The sequence below is a fragment of the Megalobrama amblycephala genome, linkage group LG11 (assembly GCF_018812025.1).
Source record: "Megalobrama amblycephala isolate DHTTF-2021 linkage group LG11, ASM1881202v1, whole genome shotgun sequence".
Lineage (NCBI taxonomy): Eukaryota > Metazoa > Chordata > Actinopteri > Cypriniformes > Xenocyprididae > Megalobrama > Megalobrama amblycephala.
This window is the reverse complement of record NC_063054.1, coordinates 29,198,209-29,221,834: the sequence shown is the minus strand read 5'-3', so window position 1 is coordinate 29,221,834 and position 23,626 is coordinate 29,198,209. Positions and strand designations below refer to the sequence as shown.

The window sequence follows — 23,626 nt, the reverse complement described above, 5'->3', positions numbered from 1 at the left end:
TTGTGCTTAAAAAGCGCTTTAATAAAGGATAAAGTAAAGTATTTTCATACGGTTTCTTATCATAATTATATTGATCTTGTGGTCCTATTCAAACAGTTAAAACACCTCAGCATCTTCTGATATAATCACACTGAAATATATCAAAAACAAGCTCCTGTCAATATATAATCATTTAATTACAATAAAACGAAGGCACATAAAATTGTTTTAGTATATGCCTAGCATTAAACGGCACTATTACCTAAAAATAAATGTAATACACTTGTTCATTATGACCCAGTTTGTTGCGGTCCAAGGGTTGTGTTTTACTTCATGGTCATCACTGTTTAGATGCATTTGTGAGAGTCCCATGAAGATGAGATAGAATTATTCATTTCTTCTTTCTCTTCTCTACAATCTTGACAAAGTTCTGAACATCCTCTGCCAGTAACTGCGGCTCCTCCATAGCAGCAAAATGGCCCCCACGGGCCATGGGAGTGTAAGTCTTGAGCCTACGGTATTTCTGTGTCACCCACAATTTTGGGGTGTGCATCAACTCATTGGGGAAAGAGGCCACAGCTGTTGGAATGTAAACTGGAAGCCTATAGGGTGAAAGAGAAATGGCACATTAATGAAGTGATTTAGCATTGTGCATTACCATTCAAACTTTAGGGTCAGTAAGATTTTTATTTTATTTTTTAAAATGTATTTACTGAGTGACAGTAAAAAAAAAAAAGTCTATTTCAAATAAATTATGTTCTTTTGAAATTTCTAACCATCAAAAAAAGTACATAGGTATCCACAAAATATTAAGCAGCTCAACTGTTCAATATTGAAAATTATCAGAAATGTTAATTGAGCTCCAAAATTCAGCTTTGCATCACAGGAATAAATTACATTTTAAAATATATTAAAATAGAAAACAGTTATTTTAATTTGAAATAATATTTCACAATATTACTGTTTTTACCATATTTTTTAATCAAATAAATGCAGCCTTGGTTAGCATAAGAAGCTTTTTTTTTTTTTTTAAATGTTAAATCTTACCAACCCTAGACGGAAATGTACATATTTACATGTGGAGCAGTTTCTGTGTCTAGCATCTTCAAATACTTTTGGGAACAGTATATTGACTAGTACTGAATAAACAATACATCTTCAAATGATGTAAATCAAAGCCTGTATTTCTCTTACTTTGCATGGGGCTGGTTTAAGCCTTTGCCAAAGTTCTCTTTGTAGAAACGCATTGAGGATATAATGCACCTAGAGGTCCAGTAGATCATCACATTCGTCAGAAGATCATCAAGTGAAAACTTCCTGTTGGGGAATTAACAGATTATTTAACTGAACACACATTTCTCTGACTTTTAATGAAGCTAAACTAAAAATAGTAGTACCTCTCCAGTCCACCATCCTCAAGGTTCTTAAATTCATGATCAGTCCAGGTTGAAAATTTCTCCAAAATGTAGGCAGCCAAACCAACAGGAGAGTCATTCAATCCACGGCCTGTGCAATACAGTCAAGCTTCAAATCAAAATTCAAATTCAGTGTTCAATAATACTAAATATATAATCCAAAGGCCCAACATCACAACATGTCAATTAATCATTTCATTAATGTGCAATATATGTGGAGTTTATAGAGTGCAACAGCGCCAACCATTTTTTTTCATTCATTTTTACCATAGGGATTTTAATAAAAGGTCTTTGTTAAAGAGTTTTAAGTCATAAACCAAGCCAATCTTCTACGAGGTGAATTACAATACTGCAAACTTAGCTTACAGTTTTGACTCGATTACATCATTTGCAGTGCTTCATGGGAGCAGGTGGAGCTATTTTGGTGAGTTTTGCTTTTTTCAACTCTCTGGTGTAATATTCTGTACGGCATCATGGGTAATGTAGTTTTTCACCAGGAATTCCACTGTTACACATGATTATTTTAAAAATATAATATGAAATAATGTGGGCTGATGGCTTCAGCAGAAGTAAATACCATGGATTAACAACCTCGTAGCTCACAGTAGGTCTGTCTTTAAAGGTTTAGAAGTTATTGATCAAATTCAATTTCCCTATGGAGAAAATCAATGGAATTTTTACTTCCGGAACCCGACTGTTGCACTCTATTCAAAGATACGTATTTTATCCATTTAATTCACTCTGAATACGTCTCTCACCTGCAGTGTCAGGTTTAGTTGATTGTATGTGCATGTATCCAGTCTCCTTCACGGCGTCCACTACAAGCTTTTCCATACAAGGGAAAAGGCGTTTCACATCATGTTCGGTGAAGCCAAAGAGTTTAGGAAATCGTCGACCAAAAAGTATAGACAACACCATGAGAAGGCCTGGTTTTGCAGGTGGAGCAAAGTTAACGTGGAGGCCTTTCACAGCACTAAAGAGAGGAGAGATGAACAACAAAAGTACTTCTTGAAATCTGTTTATTTCTATACACATTATCTTCCTTTAATATATCTGACTTTAATTTACTGCATTCCAACTGATGATTTCAATGGGATGAGATACTTTAATACAGTGTTTCTCAACCAGGGGACCACTAGGGGGCCCCAACAAGTCTTAAAATCAGTCAAATTCAGTTATTTTAACATAATCTTAATTAAAATGCTAAAAACAACAATAAAAAAGCTGTACAACATTAAACTAAAATATCTTTGAGTGCTGTTGATTTTTTTTATTAAGTACCAGAGGTACATATCACTTAAAATAGGAGGGCCTTTGAATATTGTCTTGGACAAAGGGGGGCCTCAGAGTCAAAAAAGTTGAGAACCACTGCTTTTATACATACTTGGGCTCCAGCTGGGCCATATTAGTGGTAATAAGCCAGCCCCAGTCTCCTCCCTGAACGTAGTACTTGTTAAAACCAAGACGCTTCATCAGTTTATTGAATATGTGCGCTGCACATACAGAGTCAAACCCTGTGCGAAACACATTATGATCATAATAAATGGAATTGTATGGAAAACAGACCAATCTATGTGTTTTTGAAACAAAAAAAAGATCTGTTGGGCTGGGTTGTTTGCCATTTACCTTTCTTATGTGGGGCCTCTGAGAAACCATAACCAGGTATTGAGGGACAAATGACTTCGAAGGCTATGTCGTCGGCGCTGGATGGCTCCGTAAGCAGGGGGATGATACCATAGAACTCATAGAAGGAGCCTGGCCAGCCATGTACCATCATCAGAGGTACTGCCTGGGTTCCCTCTGGCAGGTTCTTCGGTTTCACGTGAACATAGTGAATATCGATACCTTTTTTATAGAGGACAACACAACACAGAACAAATATGAAATCTGTTCACATTTTGAAATGGGAACCTGTTCCCAATATGAAACCTTTCCCATTTTGCTCTTGTACGTCACGCTTTCTCACAAAACCTGATGTGCATTTCGTAGCATTTCTGCTTTCGATAACCATTTGTAAGGTAAAAAAGTCTTGTATTATCCCTAAATCACCAGAAAAACTGCCACATAGACATGATTCCAATCTTTCTCTGAGCCAAGTTAGAACTATCTGTTCAGTTTTCTCATGTATAGCATTATTTTAGGCCTAATCCTGATGTCAACAGGGTTCCTAAACATTTTACATTTTCAAAATTACATGCTTCTCCAGACTGAAATTTTCAAACCTCTCTGTAGATTTTTCAGAAAACAATCTGCTTGTACGGTAAATTTGTTTTCAGAATTTTTTTATTTTATATTTTAGAAAACTAAATAGGGGCAAAAGTCTGAAAACACTTTTTTTTTTTCTTTTTTCCCCCCCTCCATATTCTGTTTTCTTTTTTCCATACTTATTCAGAGCTGGAAATTACTCGACTCAAATTCCATACTTTTCCAAACTGTGTAGGAACTCTGTGTCAAGGATTTATTAGAATTATGGCCAGTGACAGAAGAAAATGCAAACATGACCCAGATGTTTTCTAATCTGTGGGTGTTTTACTACATACAAACTGTGTTTGGTAAAAAAAAAAAATTGTGGGGAAAAAAAAGCTAATGTATTTATAAACTTGTGTTTATATAAAGTTCTTTGAACATATTTTTCCACTCCTTTGCAGACTGTAAGTAAAATTAAACATTTTATTTACTTCTTTTTGTCATTAAAATGAAACCTTTGACTGTGTTTGCTATTTTGATTATTGCATTAAATATATAGATTTAATTAAATTACCTTGTACTAGTTAAGGCTCACCTTCGATTTTGGTTTTGAAATGAGGATATTTGTTCAGTTTATCCACTTGTTTCCTCCAATTAAAATCATTCCTCCAATAAGACACAACCTTATCAAGGTATTTAGAGTTGAAGCCATAGTTAAACTGACTGTCTTCAAGAGATGGAAAGGAGCGGGTCTGATCCAGCCGGCGGTGCAAATCCTAAGGAATATAAAGGAGCTTTTACTAAGACAAAACCACCGAAATAATTATGCAAAATTTTATTCTGATATTGACATCAGGACTTACCTCAATTTCTTCTGGAGTTGTCTCAACTTTAAACGGGCGGATACTATCGTCCTCAGGTCCTTGGGGACAAGTTCCCACACCCCACCACCCATCCTGAGCTTTCAGGACATTCTTTCTGTTCTTCAGGAATACCAGAGCAACCACTGCTCCGAGCCCCAATGCCATTGCCAACTCTATGTACATGGTTTAAGGGCCTGGAATGAAGCAACGAATATTTATTAATTGATGATAGGTAGCTCATGGATCACCCTTTGCAGAATCTGAACCTGTAACCTTTCATTCAACCACTAGGCAACATGATTTTAGTGCATGCACGAAAATGGAGCAAAGGTTTATTGTTGCACAACATTCCCAGCACTGGGATTAGGGTGGACAAAGCTCTGTGGTAACAACATGTGGGTCACAATGCATGACAAAGCTTTTCTCTGTCTAGCTCCTAATGCACAGTAAATACTTTGTAAATAGGAATCTCAGAATGTGTGCTGATCTAATTATGAATTATTCACAGAAATTTCATGCAACATAACCACACATGACAAATGACTTTTTTCTGCAGTTAAATGATATTTAAAAAGTTTGTTTTTATAAAAAATATCTTAATAATAATAATTAATTTAATCTACCAGGCAATTATAGCAACAGACTAAGCTAAATTCTTCTCAGTCTTTTTCTTGAAAGAAAATAAACTATGAGTCAGTCGCTAACAGAACCTGCACAGAAGTTACTTGCAAATGCATTTACCATAATAAAGTTATTATTGAAAGTAGTATAACCAGGAAGTTGTTGTATAAACAATTGTATTTCATGATAATAAGAGCAGAGCTACATCAGGAATGCAGCACACAAACCGATTAGTATGCTGTTATTGTAGATTCATATTAATTAGCTAAACCATGCAAAAACGCCATGATTAATAACACCAGACATGATGCCCACTCACCTCAATAAGTAGCAAAGTAATGCTGTGATCGTTTAGCACCAAGACCATAGACTGACCAAGACGCAGTAACGTTAAGCCCAATGCACTATGGGAAATGTAGTCACGAAGGCACTGCGCACACTCCCTTTGACCCATGGAAAACACATTTCTATGAAATTTGTTTACTTTCTTCTTTCAGAGAATAGTGGTGGTTTTATTTTAGTAAAGCTAACTGCACACCAAACAAACGTTTTCACATTTCACAAAACTACATTTTGATTGTAGTTAGATAATGGTAGCCTACAAGACGTTCTCTTTTTAAATCAAAACATTAAAAAAGTTTTTTACCAAATTTGGTTAAAAAAAAACAAACTTTTTTAAAACGGCAAACATTTCACTTACGCAACTTGTGATTGATCATATTATTTCGGCTTTTGTGCGTAAAGACTGAAAGGGCGCACTTTACCACTCGCGAAAAAACCGTTACAACTGACTGGACTGGAGCAGCGCGCGCGCACAGAGTCTGATAGGAAGAAAGGTAAAGTTTTTGTGAAGGGTTGAGGGGTTTTCTGAGGTAAAACACGTCTGTCTGACGACAAATTATTTCAGAACCTCATTAAACAAACATATTGCTACAGTAATATTTTGGGTGAAGGTTACCTCCATTTGCTGAAACGACGACAGCGCTGAAAATGTACCTGCTTAGGATGGCCTAACGTTACTCACAAAATACTTTCTCCACTGTGGTAACCCATATTAAGAGGTATATTCTGCGTGACAATATATGCTAGCCAAGATTTTAGTACATTTATAACAGTGGTAGTACATCCTTACATTTTCCCATGAGGAAATATGCTAAAATTGCCATTTTTAACCTGACAGGTAAACTACTGGTTGGTCATCCTGAACAGGTACGTTAAGCCAGATTGTGAGAACAGTAAATTGTATCCAGATTTCATCTACCAACACTTAAGTCCCAGCAAATATAAAACCAAAGCAGGTTTACATTGTTTAAAAAAAGGTTAAAAATAATAAATGTTACTGTGCACAACCATAGGGTGTACGTTAAGCATATTATCAAGTATTGAATTAAATTTTAAAGGGTTAGTTCACCAAAAAATGAAAATAATGTAGTTTATTACTCGCTCTCATGTCGTTCTACACCAGTAAGACCTTCGTTCATCTTCTGAACACAAATTAAGATATTTAGATTAAATCTGATGGCTCTGTGAGGCCTGCATTCAAAGCAATGACACTTCCTCTCTCAAGATCCATAAAGGTACTAAAAACATATTTTAAACGGTTCATGTGAGTTCAGTGGTTCTACCTTAATATTATAAAGCGACGAGAATACTTTTTGTGTGCCAAAAAACCCCAAAATAACAACTTTTCAATAATATAGTGATGGGCCGATTTCAAAACACTGCTTCGGAGCTTTACGAATCGACTCGGTGACTCGGAGCGCCAAAGTCACGTGATTTCAGCAGTTCCGTTTGACAGGTGATCCAAATGACCGGTTCGATTTGTAAAGCTCCGAAGCAGAGTTTTGAAATCAGCCCATCACTATATTGTTGAAAAGTCATTATTTTGTTTTTTTGGCGCACAAAAAGTATTCTCGTCGCTTTATAATATTAAGGTAGAACCACCAAACTCACATGAACCGTTTAAAATATGTTTTTAGTACCTTTATGGATCTTGAGAGAGGAAGTGTCATTGCTTTGAATGCAGGCCTCACAGAGCCATCAGATTTAATCAAAAAATCTTAATTTGTGTTCAGAAGATGAACGAAGGTCTTACTGGTGTAGAACGACATGAAAATAACATTTTCATTTTTGGGTGAACTAACCCTTTAAATAACTAATGATAATTGATTTTTAAATGTAAATTTAAACGCATTTGTTAAATGTTTGAAGACTTAAATGTTGTCAGAAAGTAAGAGTAAAATGAAATGGGTTGAAAAAAAGACATTTATTTAGGTTCAAAGTACATCATGCATAGTCATACATGCTTCAAAACTGGAATTTTATTGTAATCTAAGAAATTAAGAAGTTCCTGCATCGAAATGTATTCCCTTGATGTTGTCTTTCTCCAAACATTAAAAATAGGCAGACCAAATGAAAACAACTGTATGACCACTACAACATTGTCCGACCTCCAGAATAAGAACACAAATATCAGCCTCTTGTAGGATGTTTCCTCTTGTCTTACTGCTTGCTCCCCAAACGAGCATAATCAGTATATAGTCAAACATCAACCAAACTTCTTCTCCATCCTCCTGTAGATCCGTTTCTCTTCATTGTCAGTCGGATTGAGTAACAAACAACTGTCCAATCCCAACAGGTCCTTTTAATCATTCAGTCCGTTTCCATGGATCCACTGTGGGTCTCTTTGGAGACCATTAATCTCATCAACTTCCCATGCAGTTTCTCAATCTTCTTCACATCTTGGGCCTGGTCAGTCTTATACTGTAAACACTAAGAAGAAACGTATGGTGAATATAATATGATTTACACAAGACCACAAACAAAACAGTCAGGGCTCAAAACTTACCACAGCATCATCTGTGACCTTCATACAGAGATTTCCATCACAGTGTCGATATTTTAGAACCACTCTGACCTGAATGAACAACATTAACCAGACAGATACAGTGCATCAGTACATCAGGCTTGAATACTGGCTGACAGTAACATTTTCATCCATAAACATACATGATATCATATTTTTACGTACCGACAACAATTCGAAATCGCTTTACAATACATTTGACACAACTTGAGCAGCTTTTTGGCTGTAAAATAGATGAATGTGATCTGTGCTTGTAGCCGGTAGTTTATCACATACCTTCATCGGGTCCGTCAAATAAAGTTTTTCTGCAGCTCGCGCAAACTCTTCCCACGTCTGATAATAAGGCATGATGTGATAAGCACTAAATATTGGGTATTTTATTAAATACGTTAGAAGCGTAGAAAAATACAGCTGTTAGAAGCAAAACCCAGGTGGCATAAAATATGGCCACCTTTAGTCGTACAAAAACGCACTCTGATTGGTCGGCAGCTGAACTGGCCAATATAAAACGTGCACACTGATGAGTAGTCACTACGTAGTGTACGTGATCGGATTTGAGGATTGTGATTGGTTCATAGAAATAGAATGAACGTGTAGAATGACTACAAGGATGAAAAGACGGGCGGGGCTTAGGTGCCGCGTTGTCACGTGGTACATGTGACATTTTAAAGCACTAGTCGGGGCGGATCAATCATAGTTATTTGTGATGAATTTATTTAAAATCATTCTATAGAATTCGCCAAATCGAATTTTGCTGATTATATTAGGTACATATCGCTTGTAATAACAGATTTTAAACGATTACAAATTATCGTTACAAATATATCCAGTAAGACACAAAACCTCATGTGATTTCAATGCGGCTCAGAGAAGGATTCGGCATTTTGAGCCACCATGCGCTTCCTGCTGGTAAACAACTGTCTCGTCGTATCCCAAAAAAGTACTAACTTTAAATATTTCCCGTAAAGGGCCAGTGAACGACAGCTACACTGACGTGTATTTAAAGAGAGTCCTAGAACTGTTATATATGGTTAATTCAGAATAATTGTGACATTTTCCCATCTCTATGGCAAAAAGTGTACCAATTTACACACACACACACACACACACACACACACACACACACACACACACACACACACATATATATATATATATATATATATATATATATATATATATGAAATACATGAAAACAGAATGAATTACATTGTTATTTTCAAATCTCAAAAAGCAGTATATAAGCAAATTATAGATGTTTGTTTGTACTAAATTGTATAAGAATGCACCAGTAGATGGCAGTGTAGACTTTTTTTTTAAAACCTGGATTTTTATACCAAAATTTCAAATTGTATCCCTCCCAAATGATTTCCCTTTCATTTTAGCCATAGACCCTAGCCACATATACCGCAGTTCATAAGAATCAGAGATGCATGAGTGACAGTTGGTAGTTGATCTGGGAACTGAGATGTGGGGATCAAGTCTCAAGGTTTGAACACTTGTGATGAACCATCAGATCCTTCACCTCTGCCATCAAAACAAGCACACCATTGGCTCTTTTTATGAACAGCTGACAGCACACTGTCATAGTCAGATGACATACACTTGTCAAGCATCTTAATATGCTGAAGGCTTGAATGAATATGATCAAAATGCACTACAAAATATAATCTTTAATTACATTTTCTGCCGAAAAAAAATCGACGTTTGTGCATTTATAATACAATAATATAATGTATTGTAATACAATAGTGTATTACAATAATATATATATATATATATATATATATATATATATATATATATATATATATATATATATATAATATTTATCTGTCTAAATCCCTGCCAAACTATCACATGGGGGCGTGACCTGTGCGTCCCTTGCGTGGTGACGTAGCCCAGTAAAGCTATGCGTCTGTGCTGTGGCTGTAGAAGGGGATCCCAGCGGCACGTTGCCGCTATTAGATGATCAGGCGCTTGCAAGACCAAACAGAAAATTACATTCTCACTTACATTTTTTTTTTGTGCTGCAGCATCCACATACAGCTGCAATGCGGTAGATCATGTAGATCCAGTTATTTTTTTTATTTACTTTCATTTTTATTTTTTACTTTTCGGGATACAAACTCTTTCTGGTCCTGCGGCGTTTCATTCATATCTTTTGTGATCAAGTGCGAACTTTGTAAACTCTCTGAAATTATATAACACCGAATAAATAGCGCGGAAATCACCATGAGGTAAGTAAAATCTAGTTGAATCTCAACCCAAAGGCATTTATATATGCGCTGCTCTTGTTTGGGGAAAATTTTGTGCGTGGCTATTTGCGCACTGCTTATAAATAATTCATAAACAAACAGTTGATTTTAAATGCTGTTTATGATATATATATTGTCCTAGTATTTGTACTGCAATTAATTTATAGTATTGTTAAATTAATCATTCAAATTATTACAGCTAAATTGATAAATTAGTTAAATCCGTTTGAACTCTGCTGCATGCATACTTCATATGGGGTGTGAGGAATAGACGCACATATGTATAGGCCAATTTGCATATGAAGTATCATGTAAATATGCAGTTGTTGCAATGCAGCATGGCACTGAACTCGAGAGATCTTGTCTGTTTAGGATGCATCATATAAGCATAGTTGAGCTTATGTGACAACTTTGACACTTCTGTTCATCTTATGAAGAAAATGAGCATAACAATGTTTTAACACATTGGGTTCATTTTAGGGGATGATGCCAGTTCTAATCAGTAATTTCCCTGCCTTTATTATTAGATTGAAATATTGCTATTTTTTTAATTCAGTGACGTTTGTCTTTCTTCTTCTTCTTCTTCTTCTTCTTCTTCTTCTTCTTCTTCTTCTTCTTCTTCTTCTTCTTCTTCTTCTTTTTTTTTTTTTTTTTTAAATGTACATACACTAGTCATACACTGTTTGCTAATAACTGATTGCCTGAGGATGGGATCCATTACATTACATTGTGATGTAGGCATGTTCCCAGTGGCTGGTGATCTAGTGAGAGCATGTGTTAAAATTTTCAAGCCTTGCTTTGATTATCAGAATAACTAAGTATTCCTCCCACACTCCCACTGAAGACATATGAAGAAAGAGCCAGCTGTTGGCAGCCTTCAGCAGAAACGAGCTGCCCTTAAAGCAGAGTTTGGATGATATGACATAACCTTCCCCTTAGGTTTAGATTAATCTCTTCTGTATTATTTGGCCTGTCTTCCCACGAACCATGGTGTTGCATAGTAAAGCACTTCAGATGTACGTGGGTTGCCTCTTGTGTCAAAAACAGGATTGTCTCTCGCTCAGGAGGGTGATTGAGCGGAGGCGAATGTTCATGTTTGTTAGCCATAACAGGTGTGGTTTGTGTGATTTTTAGACCCAGACTGCTCCCTCTTACTCATCACGAGCATGTGTTGGGAAGTGTCAAGCTTTTAACTGTGTGACGCGACTTTTAGGATTATTGTGTGTATGGGGAAGGAACCTGATTGTATTAACAACCTTTTTGTGAATCAGATTCATTAATTTATGACAAAAGTTTGAATACACTTGACTGCATTTATTTTTCTCATGATCTTAAAATGTGCCTGTGCATGAACTTCTTTACAAATTACATTTATAAATGTATTTATTTAGTTATTTAGTTTTGATAAATTATGGCCTAGTTAGTGAATGAAAAGTATCCAGTGTCCAGCATGCATAGCTCCTTCAATATACTGTAAAAAGCATAATTCGTCTGTTAGCTAATTTCACTTTTTTTTTCTTAAATGTAGAAAAAAAACAGCTGTGAAGATTGAGTAGTGTGTCAACCTGTGACTGGTAGTGTATACTTTAGGTTAGTGACTAAATTTAATCAACCCCCCTGAAAGGCTAGTTTCAGGATTTCCAAAGTTCCAGGAAGGCCAGGTCAGTAACACTGCTGTCTGGTTCATAGATCATGAAAGTGCCTTTCAAGTTACAGACAGCATAACTGAATGAACTTGAATAAGTTATGTGTCTTTTTTTTCCCATTAGTGCATTTTAACTGAACTTTTTTCTTGAGCACTTTTGTGTCTTTTAAGACTGTTTAAGCAAATTCAAATCCGGCTGCTCTGATCTTTAGGCCTAATCAAGGCTTTCTGAGTTTTGTAGAGAGAAAAGTGTCTGTATGAACTAATCAGTATGCTCTCGTTGTATCTTTCTGCCATTAGAAAAGACTCAAGTCCCCTCAGAATATTCACACCTAATCAGAACAGAATAATATCTGAGCGCAATTGTATTGAAGGAGCCATTTAAACTTTTCCTTTTCTCCTTATGTAATTACTCTCTTTGGTAGAGATACTGTGTCTACCTCATCTGCCCCCACCCCCTTCTCTCTATTACACCCTGTCGCCTATTATATTTTCCATTTCATCTCTCATTTAGATACAGAGCTCTCTGTGAAAGTTCTTTATCTTTGACGTCAGTGGCTCAGACTCATCCTGTTGCACTCCTCGCTTACCTCTACGTTGTTTCTAGAGGAATTTAGATAAAGCAAAAGCAATCAAGAATGCATTTAATCATAGTGGATTACCACTGATTTGTACTTTGTTTATAGCAAGTTCATAACGTCATTTAATATCTGTGCTTAGAATGTACCAAAGCAGTTTCTGAATATTTTTAGCTGACATCATTTTGCTGTACTTGTAGGCTAGTGGACTAAGTTTTGTTACATGCAGTGTTGTACACTGCAATTCCAACAATACAAAGAATGTACTGCATTATATAACTTTTCTGTAATGTTACATTGATTGATGTGAACTGTTGATGAATTCAGTTTTCTCTTTGATTATCACAAAAATTGAACATATTCATGCATCAGTCTTTTCCAAGGCTATTCATGTATTTGCAGCCAACATTTGCAGGCATCATTAATAGATGATCGACGACACTATAATTTTCCCCTAACACTCATTGTTGCTAGTTAGTGAGACATTGAAGCATGACTTTTCACTTGCAGTCACCTTGAAACTTTGGCTTATTTTTGTGCAGGCAGATGAGCATTGAATTAGGTGGTGTAGGATCATTCTTAGCTTGACCGGCATTTTAGAAACGAGACTTTAGATCCAGCCTAGCTCCCTCTTCATCATAGACATCTGTTTGGTAGTCTGCTGCTATCAGACATAAAAAATAAACTAGACAATATAGAGAATAAAAAGTGACTCCTTTCCTTGAGTTTAGAGCAAAACACTGTCTGTTAGCTCCAGATCTGCATGTGATTGTGAAATCTAACAGTCTGTCATGGCTTTGTAGGTCCCTTACGAACAAATCTCTCCATGTGTGACTGCATTTGAGTGGTCTTCACAAATCCTTCACCATTGCTGGTCTTATAAATTCAGTCACTTTGGAGTTCATTTATTTTTGCTAGGGATGATGATGATAATCACACCTGCCATCACAGCTCTCTGCAGGTTGAATTTTCAATGAAAATATTCGGTGGCAAGCATCAAGTTGAGTGATTCTGATTACCTCTTATGCCCAAGTCTTCTCCCCTATGCCCCAGACACTTTATAAGCCAATAAGCTTTCCAGAGTGTTTAAAATAGGCTTGTCATGAATAGGTTTGATAGTAATCTACAGATACACTACAGTTCCTGTTACATTTGCATAAGAACCTGTTTGTGGCACATCACCTTTTCCTTCCAAGGTCTGTTTCACAGAAACCCCCGCCTTTACCTATTTACGTTCGTTTGATTTGTTCAGTTATATGCCGGTCAGAAATTGTTAGCCTCTTTTCCACTGTCGGGCCAGTGCGAGCCAGGGCTATAAACGGGCCAGCCCCAGCTAATAGCCTCCGACTGCCAGCTTCAAGGCCATAATCAAGGCCGTAAACTGGTATCTATCATTATTTCACATAGACGCCTATGAAATAGGAGTTATCACAAATTAAGAGTGCTGTTTTACCTAACATCACAATCTCAAATGTCATATTCATTTTATACAACAGTTCAATAAACAAGTTATGGAGTAACTTTTATAGACGCAATACTTTCTGTTTTTGCTCCGTCAATGAAAATAGAACAAGCAGAACTTCTGCATCTCCGAGCAATACAGTGTTTTGTTCATCAAAGAATCAGCGCATTTGAACAAATAGTTCATGTTAGGCTGCACATTCATGTATACAGTCGTTTGCTAAGTTAAATGAATTATCATTTTTTTGAACGAATCAGTTAAATTAAGGATTCAGCTCACTCTTTAAGACAGTGAATTGCTGCCACTTAGTGGTGGTTTTAGTTTCATATTTAAAAAGTAACCAATTTCATTTTTTCAGTTATTTAATATTTCTACATATAACATTTTTAATTTAAAACATTAATCTCTTATCATAATTTATGAAATTATAATTGCTGTGTAAATCCATTCATGCCATGTCTGAGCTTGTGTTTTCAAAAGTACTGACTGTGATACCAAGTCGGTACTAAAATTTTAAAAATATGATGCTTTGAGCGCTGTTGAGCGGATTCAAAAACACCTCTGATTGGCAATTGTGTTCACGTGCTCATCAAATGTGTCTGTGATTGGCTACAATGATCAACGCTTCAAAAACATGTTGTAAATAGACATCAATGATGCTCTTCACCGAGCACTTACACAGATACACACTGGAGCGTTTGAAAGCAGGTGTCTATCAGCGGACCGGTCCGCTAATAGACACCTGCTTTCAAATGTTCCCGCTTTTAAAACACTTTTAATTCAAACACTTCCGTGTGCTTTCAAATGCTCCCGTGCGTTGATCATTGTAGCCAATCACAGACATATCTGATGAGCGTGTGAACAAAAAGGCCAATCCAGAGGCATTACAAATACGCTCAACAGTGCTCAAAGCATCATTATTTTTTTTTTAAAATTTCAGTTCGATCCCAGGGATTGCACATACTCAGATACAAATGTATAGTATAATGCAATGTAAGTCGCTTTGGATAAAAACGTCTGCCAAATGCATAAATGTTAGGGGTGTAACGATACGCTCAGGTCACGATACGGTACGTATCTCGATACGGAGTTCACGATACGATACGTATCACGATATTTTGAACAAAATGAAACTGAAATTCAAACAAGATTTATTAAAAAAACATTAACAAATTTCAATAATTTTCCTTGTACATACAAGATCACATTTCAATAAAATAAATAAATATAAAATTTTAATAAAAACCTGATGTATTCAAATTAACAGTTGAATAGGGCTGTCTGTCACTGAAAAAAATGTTAAATTTAACATGAACTTAGAATTATGAATAGGGGCCGTTCACATATCGCGTCTAAAAACGCGTGGAAGGCGCGGCCGCACCGCTTCTCCTTCTTTCCAAATCGCTTGTGCTCCGGTGGCGTCGGTCGTTGCTATGCAACCATGAACTGAGCTCTCCAAGAGGATCAGGATGTTTCTGCAAAGGATAAATGATTTCTAGCCCTTGCATTAGTTTTACTACGAGATATATTGATGGAGATAAGATATAAAAACCACCATGTACAGCTATGATCAGCTGTTCGGCTGAGCTTTTGATGTTTTGTTACGGAAAGGCCATAGCTGATCGGTTGATTCTTGTCACACGACCTGCGGTGCGCTTGCGGCATTCTGAGAAGTTGAGAATTGCATGCACGTCGATCCCATTATGAGCGCGCCTGCCGCTAGGCTACATTTGAAAATAATAACTGACTTGCACGCGGAAAAGACGAAATATGTGAACGGCCCCACAGAACTTCTTAAAGCAAAGCATCGCAAGCGTCTTTTGCTTTTCTGTGAGCACAGCTGTTGCTGTGCACTGCGGTGAAAGAAAGCCACGACTTTTCTCACGCGACCATGCAAGAGACTGACATGAGAACATTTACATTTACATTTACATTTATTCATTTGGCAGACGCTTTTATCCAAAGAGAAACGTTTAAACCTGCTTGCAAGATTCAATGTGTGCCCGAAACACTTACTGAACTAGAGAGCTGATTGAGACACACCATCTACGATAAATCGTTACACCCCTAATACTTATAGTAGTTTAAAAATGTGGTAGCATTGGATCTGGACAGGAAGGATAACTCTGGGAGTTGGAAGGGGTGTGTCGCGATTCTGCCTTCTCACATCGCGATACAGGTTCGTGGACCTGCGTATCGCGATTTCGGTTTCATATTGCATATCGTTACAGCCCTAATAAATGTAAAAATGTACATCTAAATTTATATTAATAAACTATTAAAGCTTATTAATAAACTTTCACCTTTTGTCTATTATTGTTGCCTCTAATTGCATCTGGTTTTTAATTTCCCAACTATTTTGGGTTCATTTTAAGCTAGCCATATAGCAATTTTTAAACAATAGTTGGTTTAAATAAAACTACCCAGCAGGTTGGGCAAACATTTAACCCAACCGCTGGGTTAAAACAACCCAATCGCTGGGTTTGTCCATTTTCAACCCAACTTGGGTTGTTTTTAACCCAGCATTTTTTAGAGTGTAGGTAGGACTCAAACATGAACTCAAGCCCAGTGGCCCCGGCCCCCTAAGTCTATCCCAAACTGGTATTTCTTACCATATTATTTTAATGTATTGTCATGATTATAAAAAAAAAATTGGTTTGAAGTACAAATATTTTTGCACTTTTTTTATTTCCTATAGCCGCTAATGAATCAGAAGTCTCGCACATTCACAAAATATAGCTTATTTCCGTGTTGAAAAACAAGGTTTATCTGTGTGTTTCTGCTAAGTTCAGACCACGAAGCATAGTAAAAATGAGCTCAGCACCGAAACCAAAACTCTGTTTGCAGCTATAAAAACTTGCTTGTGTGGGCAATGTGAACTCTCTAACCTATTAATGTGGACACCAAAATAAATGTGAGCTGCTTCTGCATGTGGCACGTAACCAGCCTAAGTTCCTCTTAGCACCTTGCTGACTCTACAACATGTGGGTCTCTTAAGTGTTGAGAGGTAGCAGGAACCATCTATCTGCCATATGGGTTTACTTGGGTTTCTTTATTTTGTTTCCTTTATCCATTCTATAGACTCTGAACAGGTGCTTACTGTGAGCACTGTGTAAGCGGTGACCATTTAGCTTTTCCTTTTCACTGGAAAAATGTTTTTTTTTTTTTTTTTGTCCATAGCATAGTACACAAGTACCCTTGTGTACTATGAAACACTGACTATGAAACTTATGTTTTGTTGTTTATTCTAGTTCCTTAAATGCCTTCTTCTCGATCAATGAATGTCATCAAGTGATTGAGAGTGATATTCTAACCTCAGTCCAAATATGCTAATTTATGGATCTGCGAAAGGCTCATATTGAGTGATCCATCTTTGTACTAAATGAGACGTCTTTCTGTCCCGAAGTGAATGCGTTGTGTAACTATTGCACGATTTTCCAATCTAAACAACTGCATATCCTGCATCAACAGCAAATTGTTCCCTCCCTTTGTTCCATGCACCATTTTCCCTTTCTTTTTTTGGAGGAACTTAATGTTATGAGTTATAGCATTAGAGGAATTAAATTTAAAGTGAGTCTCATTTTTAGTGCATTGCTTTTGTACGTTTTATTTCAATTGACGTCATAATTTCTAAATAAAGTTTTCTAAATAAAATCCCACTTTGGAAAACAACTTATGGGAATTGTCACATGACCAGTGCTCATGTCTCAAGAGTATGGGAATATGGGATTAGCTGGCTGTGATCTGTTTTTTAAGTGCCAAGTCTGTTGGATTGATTAACAAGAAAATTGCAGGAAAGTGCTGGGGAGGTGTAACTAGTTGGTTAATTTTGCTTATTCGTGATCAAACATAATGCAGTATGCATTGTTGCCTTGAGGCTCATCTGTACTTCCTATGAAAGGAACAATGCTACAGTTTTCCACCTCTTGTTGGTTAAATTGCAGTCAATCAGCAGTCATTTATCAACAGCTCTGGGTGGAAAAATTATGCTGGGACTATTTAGCTTTTTGACTTCAGGCAATGAAATGATGTGTGAAAAATAGAGCTAAAAAAGCAACCCAACTCTAAATGATTAGCTGCTTTTCCACCTTTGGGCCAAACCGTTCTCGATGCTTGACCATGCCATGCCAAACCGGCCATGCCGATATGAATGTGGTTTCATTTACCACTGATAACGGAGCTCTTTGGAATGTCATACAAATGCATTACAGACGATATGAGATGTAAATAGTGACTGCGTTATGGAGGATGATCAGATATTTCTTTTAATTTTATTATTAATTTGTGTTTACGTCACTCAAACAGTGCACTTGGCCAGCTAGAGAGAAACTGGTAGCCAGGCAACAGACAAGTGACCAATCCTGAGTGGCGACATCACTACATGCGTTCTACCAGCACGTTTCAGCACGGTTAGCCAACCATGCTGAGAATTCCAGGCTGAGAACGGTTTGTAATCATGCCGCGCTGTACCAGGCTCAAGTGGAAACCTAACCGGAACTGTTCCTTGCCCTTCTTAGAACCTTTCAGCCTGACGGTGGAAAAACGGCTTATTAATATCATGAAGTTCTCACCTTCACTTAACTCTACTCTAGAAAAGCCTGGCCAGACTTGAAGTACCAGAACCAGCTTCTTACACAGACTTTTGGCACTCAACTGAGCCCCTCGAGGAACCAGCCCTTTCGTTTTGGATGCCTGCATGACTGGAGAGCTGGTGGTGTTCATCATGCTTCTGGCTGCATCCCTATCTACAACCACACAAACTGTGCTTAGATTTTTCCACAAGATGTCCAACTGATTCTCCTCTAAGTGAAGCCAATCAACAAGAATCCCCAATATCTGCATTCTGTTCAGAATCTCTGCACCAGAATTAAGGCCATTTCACTTTAAACAGATACAGCATCTGAATTTAAGATGAGATGTTTTGTGTGTGTGTGTGGGTGCGTTCGGTTTAGAAATCTGGCCAGCATCCCTCATCTTGTTTTTAAGATGGCTTGCTACACAGCACAACAGCAAGCAACGGATTCGTTACTGTCACCTAACGGCATCCTTTCTACCACCGTCCCTCTGTGTTGGTGAAGCTGATGGTTTCTGAGCTGGAACCACTGTTCGGCAGGCACTCCCCCTTTAGGCTGCTGTCACTATAAAAGGACACTTTTTCTATGTGAAGTTTGAGTTTGTAAGAAGCTTAAGGGGCAGCGCGTGGTGCTTGCATTTCGACGCTGCGGAGGAGGATACGGATAATTACTCTAATGTGTAGAGTGTTGAAACAGCTGTGAATGTTATCACAACACAGAAATCTGATGAGTTTGCACAGTTGTACAGCTATCTCAAAGAAGACTTGGATAAGGATTTTTCTTTATCAGCAAATGCAATCCTTGCTTATGGCAAGGTCTTCAAAATCCTTCAGTAATCAAAATCAGCACTTTTTACACCTTTCTAGAGTATTTGATTCCGATTGGACAGTTGCAGCATTTAACAGTCGGATGTTTCCTAGTACTCCCTGTCGTCCATGACAACGGCATATATCTGCCTGAGTGACTAAAACCGACGTTACTTTCAGGCCTTACATCAGTCTCTCGTTTCATAAAAAATCCAACTGGTGCCATCTTGCATCTCAATTACTAGCTGTAGTAAAAATGACCTGGGAGGAATTAAGAAGTTAAAATTATTGTAATATTGTTGCAGTGTTTGTCATGTTGCTAGACCGATTGTTTTGTGCGTTTTGTTACTACCACATTTCCTTTATAAAATGTTAATCTAGTTATCACGCAGTACCCAACTAGGATGCTTTGGTGGCATTGAATGAAAGTGGAATTTGTTGATGCCCTGATGACTATTAATATAAACCAAAAGCATCTAAAGCTGCACAATCGATAGAAGCTTTGAAGGTTGAGAGACAATCGGTCCGCATTCCTTGTCGCCAAGCCCCTGATGCCCTACATAATATAGTGCCCTGCTATTGTGAATAAAACATCTCCCTTTTGTGTGTTCAACAATAGAGCTCGACCCTGAAACTGGATTGTTGGACACTGGCCGTAAAACCTTCTCTGGCTTTTGTAGCCGATTAACAAAACAGTCCCGACCATCAAACAGAACTTTTGGATTCTAAAGACTGTTTATCAAAAAGGGACTTGAAAGCTCAAATCGAATTATTGGAGATTGAGATACTGTTATATTCCGCTTTGGCATTTGGCAAAAATGGCCTACTTGAACAAGCACATGAGTTTATTTCTCTGATATTTCCCCCTCTTTCTTTATGGATAGTCAGCTCTAATACTTGCTTTTTTTCTCATGATAATACTTGTACTTGATAATACTAATACTTGTTTTCATTCTCATATTTGAATGTTTCATTATTGTGAGCTTGTCTCTTGTAAGTCTTTATTTAATCCCTCTTTGTGTCCTTTTATCAATATCGGATTGAATGTAAAGGATACATCTGCATTCCCTATTAAATATGCCACCGCTAAGAAGCATCACGTGATCTTTCAGCCTGTACGCCATGCAGCAGCTCTGTGTCATCCCATGTGCTTCTGAAAGATCTGTGAGCACAGCCCTAATCCAGCTGCACGATTGAACCCAGCAGCCCGTCTGCCTTCTGCCCACCTCAAGCTGTGCCATTCACAGCACACAAGCCAAGAGAACATCCCTGAAAAAAAAACGTCGACAAAAAAACAGCATTGCAAATGTCTTAATCAGACTCATAATGGCACTGCCTGCTGTAAGTGTAATATTAATCTGGTGCAACTTCATCCAACAAGGTGCATGGAATATAGACAATACCAGCAACACTTGTGGTGTTGAGGGGTCAAGAATAAACATAAAATGGAGCTAAAAAGAACAATACTGTATTTTGTCAATGAGTTCAGGGCTCACAGCATCTCACTGTAAGCAATGATTGAAACTTCTCAATACTACAAGTTCAACAACACAACCAAGTCATTGTCTCATTTTAGAGAATTGATTTTGCAGAGTTGTTGCTGTGTTGTTTGCTGTGAATTTCAAAAGCAACATCAAGACACACAATTAATGTGTTATCTTCATCATTTCTCAGGTCCATCCTTTGCCAGAAGCAAAGTTTTCTGTTTTCTGAGATGGCTGATGTGCCATGAGATTGTGAGCTGTTTTTGTGAGATAAATTATTTTTGGAATGAATATCTTTATTACTGGTGTGTCTCACTGTGTATCATATTACTGTGAAATTGTTAAAGGGTTGACTAGAGGATTTGACCTTTTAAGATTTTATGGTGTGACTATCTCTCTTTCCATGATGTTAATCTTAGGAATTACTTGTTTTTGCTGTGCTCCAGTATTGTAATTTGAGATTGTCCATTTCAGCACTTTTCAGTCGAACTGGTTGATGATACCTTTAATCACAGCTGTTGCAAGGGTGTGTGTGTGTGTTTGTGTGTGTGTGTGTGTGTGTGTGTGTGTAAGAAGTGTTGGTTCCATTGAAGCTGCCATCAGTTCAATGAAAGCATTTTGAACCATGACTCTCTTGTCAGCTCTGTTAAAATATCTAAAAATCCTTAAAATTAGAGAAATTTACTTGAAGTAGAATTGTCAAGATATTGAATCTTGTTTGAGAATATATTGAATTATTATTATTTTTTTTTTTGAAGCATAAATATAGTGATATATAAATGTAGTGAGGTAAACAACAAGAAAAACAATTTGCCAGTTGTGTAAGAAAAGTTGTGTAAGAAATGCTTTTCAAGATATATTGACTGATAAGTTTAGTTTTAACTTCTTAGATTATTTTTGCTTCAAGTAAATTTCTTATTTTAAGGATTTTTACTGGAAAATAACAATTGAGTAAGATTTTTTAATGCATTGTTCATCCTGTCTACAGCAAATTCTCCCCAAAAAATATTTTTTTCTTCTACAATTGTGCCCTTGTTTACTAGTTTCATGTCCTTTCCTCCCATTAGTCCTCCCTTTTGTGCATGCTGGTTATTTTTTGTTGAATAGCTACTTTTAGTACATCAGCTAAATGAGTATAGTTCTTGGATTTTCTAAGTTGCAACATGAATGAATAGAACAACCAGTAACTTTTGCTCTTTCTTTCTGAAGAGTATATTTAGTATTGGTCTTTGACGGTAAGTGTGAAGAATTTCTAACGATCGTGATTTAATGCGCTATTTAATGCTCTATATGAATACACACACACACACGTTGTCCTGAGGCTGACCAGTGGGCAGAAACAAGCATATAGAGCTTAAAGACACTTATTACAACAGATGTTGTGACTGAGAAATGCAAGGCTTTTAGGGTTGGTGGTGTAGCATTTGTGTCCTTTCTGCACAGGCAGAGTAAAGAGTACTTCTCTGCACCATGTTTTTCCCCAATCACATTCTCTTTGGGGTTCAATAAAACCATTCTTCCATCCATGCAGGGCAATTTGCTTCTCTTCATGAGCTTATTTCTTATACAGAATTTCACAATCTTCACCCATTTCTAAACCATTTTGCCCCTTTTGGTCTGTAGTTTGGGGTCTCTCAGGGTGTATGTACTGAACAGGTGGTCTTTATGTTGACCCATCTGTCCGAAAGTGTAAAGAGCAGCTGTCCTGTAGACGCCATCTTTATTAGTGTTTTTCTTCTTGCTGTTTTCCTAGTCTGAGAGTTATGTTACGTTACTGCTGGTACTGGGATTTCTGACCTCTTTCCTTATTGTTCCTGGTTTTGGGTGTGTGCTGAGGTTAGTGGGCCATATTCTGCACCTGCCTTATCTCCTAATAAAAGGGGCATGTTCACATAAACTCCACCCCTTCAAGGTGCACGTTTTTCTCTTTGACCTTTCAGAGGAAGCCCAGCTCACATGATGTTTCATAAATTAGGTGAATCTCATGAAAGTTGTCAGCTTAAAGCTGCAGTCCAGCATTTTTCCTCTTTGTCGCCATCTCTGTTTGAAACCTGCAATTGCAGTCATATGCGGAATTGTTATCGTTACTTGCGTTGTGCATTGGCACGACTCCTCAGCAGATGAATCTAATGTTTGCTGTCAATCGCTACACCGGTGTGGATACTGTACTTCAGAATCACAGATTCTACGTCTTGAAAGTATGGTTATTTCAGCTGCTGTGAGAAAAGGCTATAAATGATCCGCTACAAGCAGCATCCTCACATGATAAAGCCGACTAGCCTGGACTCCTTCCTTTCTGTTTACAGACGTGACTTAATGACGCAAAGACGAACTGCTGCATGCTCGAATTTCCCGCGGAAATCCACCAGGTCGCTTTTATTATAAAACATTATTACAAGCTTACTGTTGTGAATCAAGCTAAGATAAGGAGATAGTTTTGAACACTGGCTGGATATGTACTTGCTCAGAAATTGATTCTGGATAATTTTTAACCAAAAAAAGTTGCGGACTGCAGCTTTAAAGGGTTAGTTCACCCAAAAATGAAATTTCTGTCATTAATTACTAGCCCTCATGATGTTCCAAATCCGTAAGACCTTTTTAGATGTTTTAAGATCTATTTAAGAATAGTCCACGTGATTGCAGTGGTTCAACCTTAATGTTATGAAGCGACGAGAATGCTTTTTGTGTGCAAAAACAAAATAAAAATAACTTTATTCTACAATATCTTCTCTTCTGTGTCATTCCTCTACGCTGATTATGTTCAGTGCTTCCAGGTTCTACGTCTGAACGCCGGCTCAGTAATGGCTAACGCTGTTCACGTGAGCGGCACAACGCAAGCGTGTGATGCTGACGCAGGAGCTGGCCAATAGTGAGTTGGCGTTCTGACG

General features: G+C 37.3%; 3 protein-coding genes across 4 annotated transcripts in view; 1 reads left to right on the top strand and 2 right to left on the bottom strand.

The window, feature by feature from the left end:
• Nucleotides 1-5,633, bottom strand: ephx1 (epoxide hydrolase 1, microsomal (xenobiotic)). Its single transcript, XM_048207304.1, has 9 exons — nt 5,385-5,633; nt 4,445-4,638; nt 4,177-4,357; nt 3,021-3,239; nt 2,779-2,908; nt 2,153-2,367; nt 1,377-1,485; nt 1,174-1,296; nt 1-581 (listed from the first exon to the last, which is right to left on the bottom strand). Exons 2-9 carry the CDS (start codon nt 4,625-4,627, stop codon nt 371-373), a joined length of 1,371 nt encoding a protein of 456 aa, XP_048063261.1. The 5' UTR covers nt 4,628-4,638; nt 5,385-5,633; the 3' UTR covers nt 1-370.
• Nucleotides 5,634-5,879: 246 nt separating this feature from the next.
• Nucleotides 5,880-23,626, top strand: part of enah (ENAH actin regulator) — a 108,027-nt gene continuing 90,280 nt past the window's right edge. Inside the window, exon 1 of one of the 2 annotated variants that reach the window (XM_048207301.1) lies at nt 5,880-5,901. Coding sequence is in view for 1 of the 2 variants with exons in the window: in XM_048207299.1 (XP_048063256.1) it covers nt 10,167-10,171 (5 nt within the window). In the remaining variant the exon portion in view is untranslated. Of the gene's footprint in view, nt 5,902-9,837; nt 10,172-23,626 lie in introns of those variants that run through there. The other variant, XM_048207299.1, reaches the window with a different exon arrangement.
• Nucleotides 7,313-8,452, bottom strand: srp9 (signal recognition particle 9). The gene is made up of 3 exons (XM_048207305.1): nt 8,208-8,452; nt 7,914-7,982; nt 7,313-7,837 (listed from the first exon to the last, which is right to left on the bottom strand). The coding sequence occupies exons 1-3, from the start codon at nt 8,277-8,279 to the stop codon at nt 7,718-7,720; spliced, it is 261 nt and encodes an 86-aa protein (XP_048063262.1). The 5' UTR covers nt 8,280-8,452; the 3' UTR covers nt 7,313-7,717.